The sequence below is a fragment of the Denticeps clupeoides genome, chromosome 13 (genome assembly GCF_900700375.1).
Source record: "Denticeps clupeoides chromosome 13, fDenClu1.1, whole genome shotgun sequence".
In the NCBI taxonomy this organism is placed as follows: Eukaryota; Metazoa; Chordata; class Actinopteri; order Clupeiformes; family Denticipitidae; genus Denticeps; species Denticeps clupeoides.
This window is the reverse complement of record NC_041719.1, coordinates 4,112,051-4,119,340: the sequence shown is the minus strand read 5'-3', so window position 1 is coordinate 4,119,340 and position 7,290 is coordinate 4,112,051. Positions and strand designations below refer to the sequence as shown.

At 43.2% G+C, this 7,290-nt stretch overlaps 1 protein-coding gene across 3 annotated transcripts; it reads right to left on the bottom strand.

Moving 5' to 3' along the window:
- Positions 1-718: 718 nt before the first annotated feature.
- aifm4 (apoptosis inducing factor mitochondria associated 4) lies at positions 719-6,290 on the bottom strand. 3 transcript variants are annotated; one of them, XM_029000606.1, is made up of 19 exons: positions 6,123-6,290; positions 5,052-5,133; positions 4,855-4,964; positions 4,558-4,667; positions 4,434-4,478; positions 4,260-4,332; positions 3,788-3,900; positions 3,632-3,718; positions 3,390-3,481; positions 3,185-3,315; positions 2,983-3,098; positions 2,827-2,898; positions 2,640-2,703; positions 2,472-2,548; positions 2,217-2,334; positions 2,030-2,128; positions 1,499-1,574; positions 1,308-1,412; positions 719-1,184 (listed from the first exon to the last, which is right to left on the bottom strand). In XM_029000606.1, the coding sequence occupies exons 2-19, from the start codon at positions 5,120-5,122 to the stop codon at positions 1,151-1,153; spliced, it is 1,593 nt and encodes a 530-aa protein (XP_028856439.1). In that variant the 5' UTR covers positions 5,123-5,133; positions 6,123-6,290; the 3' UTR covers positions 719-1,150. The 3 variants fall into 3 exon arrangements, with proteins under 3 accessions (XP_028856439.1, XP_028856438.1, XP_028856440.1); XM_029000605.1 differs by lacking the exon at positions 6,123-6,290 and adding an exon at positions 5,315-5,520; XM_029000607.1 differs by lacking the exon at positions 6,123-6,290 and adding an exon at positions 5,208-5,286.
- Between the last annotated feature and the right edge of the window lie 1,000 nt (positions 6,291-7,290).

Genomic DNA, 7,290 nt, shown 5'->3' with positions numbered 1-7,290 from the left:
GTGGGATACCGGAAGACCGGCCGCGCAGGATCGACGTCACAGCACACGTGTTCAGCGGCAGACCATAATAGTTCATTTTTACAACAGTTTTGACATTTTAATATCGTCTGAACTACACGAGGCCTCTCTTTACGTAACTTTACACAGTAGGCCTCTTTTCTTAAAGGAATGATGTCATGATTACTGTCCATGTTGTTCTGCTGTACTTTTTCATCATGTTTCACTTATCGTTCCCAATGTAGAGCAGCTGGTCAGCTTCACCCAGACCCTGCATTCTGTTTTTACGTTTACAGCATTTATCAGACGCCCTTGTCCAGAGTGACTTACAATCAGTAGTTACAGGGACAGTCCCCCCCTGGAGACACTCAGGGTTAAGTGTCTTGCTCAGGGACACAATGGTAGTAAGTGGGATTTGAACCTGGGTCTTCTGGTTCATAGGCGAGTGTGTTACCCACTAGGCTACTACACATCCTTTTTTAATACTCATGGTTAAGGTAAAAAGCATGGAAATATTTCATGTTCACATACGTAAACACAATAACAACTTTTTGAGCCCTAATATTTATTGTATATTGCAGAAATGCAGTAGTCATTGCTTAAAAATGACTACATTTGTGACAACCAAAGACTCCTTGACGTAGCAACTTCCAGGGGTTAGTGTCTGATATCTCACGCAACTCAAACGAACCCTGAAACAAGGATGTGGGAGGCATGAAAGTGTAATAGTGTAGTATCATTTAATGGTAGAACGACTGCATATAATGTATAGCACAAAACAACACAGTAACAGAAGAAAGCAATTGTTAAAAGCAAATGAAAGAAATAGGAGGTGTACTACACAATTATTACTACATTTAGTAATCATTAGTATGATGTTGCACGCAAGGGGGCAGTACACACACACACACACACACACACACAGTAGCACATGCTACAAGACTGGCATCATATATCCAAAATATATACAGACCCCAAATATTACTTAATAAACTAAAAGATTCAATATAGTGTGGACAAAGCACAAGACTCTGCGACTGTAACTAAAGCTGTTTTCATTACAGTGATGGTATTCGTGAAAAATAACAACAATCTGTAAACAATTTCACTGTTGTGGTCCCTAAGAAGAGCATTTGCAGCAACGCAGGGTGCGTTATGGCATCTGCAGCCAGCTAAGGTCATCAGATCTAGAAGACACATAAAGCATAAAATATTTATGACATTTGATTTAATAAAATATATGAGTGTAAAAGATATACACTGGAAAATAAATATGAATAAATATTTGAGTGTTGTTGGTGCGAACTCACTCAGCCTGTGCCTTGGTGATGGTCCTCCCTGTAGCCATCATTTCCGCCAAGCGAGCAACTGCTGGGTCAAAGTTCATGCTTGCTGCTGCCACAACTACACCCTCCCTGTTTATCCCAAAAAATGCTCAGGGTTACATACAGCAGCTTTTTCCAGGCCTTACACTTTGAGACTTGTCATGTATCTTTCTTACTTGATGTAAAACGCAAGGAATTTTTGTTCTTCCACGTTCCCTTTGAACACAATCTGAGTGTAACCTTCTCCATAACCTCCATACACAAAACAAAATAAAAAATCATGTACAGTGTCTATATATATATATACACACACACACACACATATATATATATATACATATATATATCATAACAAATGTGTAATATATCAAGTAGTATGTGCATATGTGACATTTGAATAAGTGAACATTTGAATAAGTGAAAGTGAAGTGATTGTCACTTGTGATACACAGCAGCACAGCACACAGTGCACACAGTGTAATTTGTCCTCTGCATTTAACCCGTCACCCTAAGTGAGAAGGGGGCAGTCATGACAGGCGCCCGGGGAGCAGTGTGTGGTGACGGTGCTTTGCTCAGTGGCACCTCAGTGGCACCTTGGCAGATCGGGGATTTGAACCAGCAACCTTCTGATTACGGGGCTACTTCCATAACCGCTAGGCCACCACTGCCCCCGTTACATTTACGTACCTGCTGGTACATTTACGTACCTGCATATCGGACACTCTTCCCCTTCAACATGGTCCAGAAAAAAGGAACAGAGTTCATTTCAGTCGGTTTGTTCAGCATGTTTAATGCCGCAATTCTTCCTGCATTAAAAACATTATGGAATATGCTGGAAAATCATCAAATGTTACATCTGTCAACCATGATTTGTAACTGCTAAATGGTGATTACCATGAGCGTGGGCCATCTGCCAGTGGGCAATATTGACCTGGAGGTTCTGACGGAGCGTGAGAGGAAAAGAAGCCACATCTCCAGCGGAGAAGATGTCAGGAACGTTGGTCCTCATGAACTGTGTTCAAAAGTGCTCAGATTTAAAAGAACTCTGGTTTGAGTGACAGTAAGAAATGTGTATATTGTCTGTATATTGTACATGTGAACGTAACTAAAAACTATACTGAAACATTGTTCAATCTCAAATTACTCTACCTTATCAACAACAACGTGACTTTTGGAATCTGTTGCAATTTGGCTTCCTTTCAAAAAATCGGAATTTGGGGTAACCCCTAAGGATGTAAGAGTAAGACACTTAAATGATCTTAACATATTTCTACCTTGCACTTTTGTGTGTAAGGGACTGAACAGCCTGAGACATACCAATTCCCAAAACCACTACATCTGCGTCCAAGACAGAGCCACATTTCAGCAAAACTTCCTTCACCTGAAGACACATTTAACACACGAATGCATGATATATATTAATTGTTAAAAACACAATTTAAACACAATTCATTCTAGAAGATTTAATAAAAATCAGTATTATAAAAGCTTTGCAAGGTGTTACCTTTCCATTTTCTCCACGAATTTCACTCACACCGTCTTTCATGTAGAATTTCACATTTTGGTCTTTTAAAATCTTTAATGAAAAAAAAATATATATGAACTCAAATGAAATCTGGAAAATTTTAATTACTGTAGTTTTTTAGTTTTTTTCTTCAACCTGCATGGCCATTTTCCCAACAGCTGGTCCCAGTGACATCTGGTAAGCGTAATCTGAGGTGCCAATAACTGACACAATGGCAGCTTTATCAGATAAATAGGCGGCTACCTCCATACCTACAGAACAGGAAATCATCTGTGTGTGTGATGCCTGAACATTTTACTCCAGTAAATTATACAACATTTTTTTTGCAAGTTGGTACCAATGAATGAGGTCCCGACCACGACCACCTTTTTGCCAACCGCCAGGCGATGGATCTCTTTAGCATCTCGGAAACTCTGCAGCACCTTCACGTTTTCCAGTTCGGCTCCCGGACACTGCATGGCCCTGGCTCTGAGAAGCAGAGGGCATGAAGAACCGAGGCCAGGTTCACCTCCACTAGGCAAAGTGCAGGACGACACACTGACCTGCAGCCTGTGGCGATGAGAAGCTGGTTGTAGCCATGCACTGTCCCGTCTCCCAAGGCCACCGTTTTAGCCCCGGTGTCCACAGAAATCACCTTTGCAATCGAATGAGAAAACATAACAGTCACAGCACCCATGACACATTTTGCACAAGTAAATAATGACAGCAGATCATTATTGACCGGGGTCAACAGCAGCCGCCCAAGCATATGACTGTGTATGTGATTGAACAATCCTGTCCTCACCTCTCTTTGTGTCCAGACCTCAATCCCATGCTCCTGAAGGAAATCACTTTGCCGGAGGAGAATGTTTCCACTTTCAACGTTCAAAGCCTATAATAACACAGCAACAGACTAGTAAGTAACCAGCCTGTAAAACGATCAGCGCCCCTCTGGCTCTACCTTGCTCAGCTTGGGCTTGTCAAAGGGCAACAGCTCTTCTTTAGTGACAATGACGATCCTGCCGCCATAACTGTTCTGCCGAAGGGTCTCGGCACACACCAGAGACGCCGGACCTGAAGAGAAAAACAAATTTTTGGTCAACCATTGCTCAAATACTTTACCTAAATCATTTATGGAGGAATTTCCTAATGTTCCTCAAACATTGCCATTGTGTGTAACTGTTGTTCTCTGAGCAGCAATACAATATTGTTCTCCATCCGTAGACACATATCTACATATACATTATTGCCACTTTCAGTTTTTTTAATTTGTGTCTTTTATGTTTTTGGATTCCAGGGTTACTGCAGGGAAGATGTAAAATTATTTAATTCATTTCACTACTGCCTACTGTACACACAATGGCAATGTAGGGATATAATAATACAGATTTTACTTCGTTGTAATGGCACAGAGAAGACTGCTCAGCACACACCTCCTCCGATGAGCATTACTGTGTGGCAGACGTCTGGGACTCGACCGCCCATTTCCTTCACGCGCTTGGTCATCTGAAGACGTGAGCAGCAGGAGAAGAACCATGTTAGTATCTTTATATTGCAATATGAATAGCATTATTTTTGCATCTGCTCAGTACAGGATAGAGGCATACCTTGTTTTTTATGGTCACATACACTTTGCCATCGTCAACTTTCACCTTTGAAAAAAAAAATCAGCACCTTCAGTATGTTTCTGAAAGCACTTCAGCCCTTGAATGATGCATAAAGGCAACCTACCTTGTAAGCAGGTAAACAGTCCAGGCCAGGGTAATCTTCGATGTCTCCGGTCTTAATGTTGAAGCAAGCCCCGTGCCAAGGGCACCTCACCCTGTCTCCTAGCAGTGCTCCTACAAACATGAGACGCACAATACTTAACCAATTATTCCTGTTGTTCAGGGTGGCAGCTCCCGGAGCCCATCCCTGGACGCTGGGTGGGGCGTACGCACACACACCATTCAGTCGGAAACACACAACATCTACACATGCAAAATGCGGCACAGAGACAAACAGCCTGAAATGGTGCTAAAGAATTACCTTTGACTAGTGGAGCACCATAATGTGAGCAGAGGCCGCCAACGGCACTGAACCCCGCCTCGCCCCGGACCAGCAGGACCTTTTGTTGACCCACCTCCACTTCTTTCATTCTGTAGAAAACAACAGCACTTTGAGACACAAACTATGCCCCGCCCATCGAAATTTGCATTACAGATTAATTAGTTGAATATCATTACTGTCCATTCTGCAGGTCAGATTCTAAGCAGGCCACTTCTGTGATCTCCTCTTGAACAGGAGTAGGAACCATTTTGTTGCTGTCTGCAAAAGGGATCAAACAATTTAAGACATTAGTGATCTGGACAAGTAAAACATCACATTTGACATTATTTTACCGGTTTATTCCGCGCCAGCGAGACGTAGGAAGTGTTGCAACTGCACGAAAGAAGTAGATCGTAGATGCTCCACATCCACATGCCTACTGCGCATGCGCACTCCTCACCTCCGTACAGAGGACGCCGGCCATCGTGAGAACCGCGACGCGCCGGGAGTCTGATCCCGGGGAACAAATCCGAAAAGAGTCCGAACGCAGTGCGGTGGTGTCGAAGCCCTTCACCTCGCCGAGTCCTGATAAATCGGCCGATCGCCGCACGCGGAACCATTTCCCCTGCGACGTAAACCCGCGGTCGCTTCCAACTGGTCTGAGATCAGCCGGCGACTCCTCCTGCAGGAGTTACGAGCGGGGTTCGGGTGGAGGGCACTGATCCCGGTGCAGCCTACCCTCCGACCGAGATTTAAATTGCGCGGTTTGTCGTTTAGCAGCCTCGCTTTTCGAAATATGTTTAAAAGAGCACGAAAAGACACGGAACGAGACAGAGCCACGAACTACTCGTCTATTACAAGGGAACTTGGGGAGGTTTTTACTAAGTAGTTCGACTATGTTGAACAGTGTGTATTATTGGGATGTGCTGCTTCATTTTTACCACGAACCCGGGCTTATACAGCTTTTCACCACCTGTTGCTTTACCTCAGAAAAGTCCTATACAAATGTGTCTCGATATAATCTCTGTTTAAATGTGCATACGTAGACCTAATCGGTGCCGTTTAAACCTTTACTTAACCCATTCGAAGCATTTGGTTTATTTAGCATAGAAATTCTGATGGACGACGATAGCGATGGTTTGTTCTCATAGAAAATACAGTTCAAACGCAGTACTTTCGACAAATGGGAGCAAGTGTTATAAGAACGTAGCGACGCACCAGGAAATCCAGACCTGCAATACCAACAAGATGTATTACCAGCGCTTTACCTGTTCTGGATAGCAAACCCAGACGATCGCTGCCGTCTGTGTGCCCGGCTGCAGCCCAGTGAGACGAGAAATCGCTGACACTCGGTGATTCAGCACTCCTTCTATAGAATTGATTAATTAAACATGAGGGTGTGCGGCATTTGTACAACGTACACGACGCATCGGTCACTGTCAGGCTGATACAATGGGGAGGGCTGTAACGAGATACAGTACAGGCCAAAAGTTGGGACACACCTTCTCATGCAATGTGGTTTCTTTATTTGCATGGCCATTTACGTTGGTAGATTCTCACTGAAGGCATCAAAACTATGAATAAACACATGTGGAGTTCTGTACTTAACATAAAAAGGTGATTACTGATTACTGCTTTGCACACTCTTGGCATTCTCTCTATGAGCTTCAAGAGGTCGTCACCTGAAATGCTTCTCCAACAGTCTTGAAGGAGTTCCCAGAGGTGTTTAGCACTTGTTGGTCCAGCTCACCCCAAACCATCTGGATTGGGTTCAGGTCCGGTGACTGTGGAGGTCAGGTCTCCACTTTTTGTTAAGTACATAACTCCACATGTGTTCAATCATTGTTTTGATGCCTTCAGCGAGAATCTATCGATGTAAATGTTCATGAGAATAAAGAAAACACATTAAATAAGATGGTGTGTCCAAAATGTTGGCCTGTACTGTATATCTAATATATTTGTGCTGTGCAAAGGCACAGCGGTACAGCACCACGGCATCATATTTCATCTATGGTGCACGGCTCATCACAACAGGCTCATCACAACTTGTCAATAGAATGAAAAGACCCAAGAGTTCTTGTGCTGCTGTTTTTTTAATCACCAGAGCAGGTTAAATCAAAGCACCCAAAAAGGAAAAACAGGCAATAAAAACTAGTTCCCAACAACGGGCTCACAACACTGAGCTCAGTGCACCACAATATAAGGCCAAGGTGCATTTTCCGTTGCTTGCTCCAATGTGATGTAGTCCTGTCCATTACGTCACAAAACGTCCAACAGACAGCTTTCGTACATTACCGCCTCGTTACTAATTTACCACTAGCCACTTCATTGCTAATGCAGTTTTTATCATGTGATGTGTTGTTGGTGGTATATTAAACTGTTGCATGTGCAAAGTCACTGTTACAAAATTCCTATAGCGATGCCTTACATAAACTG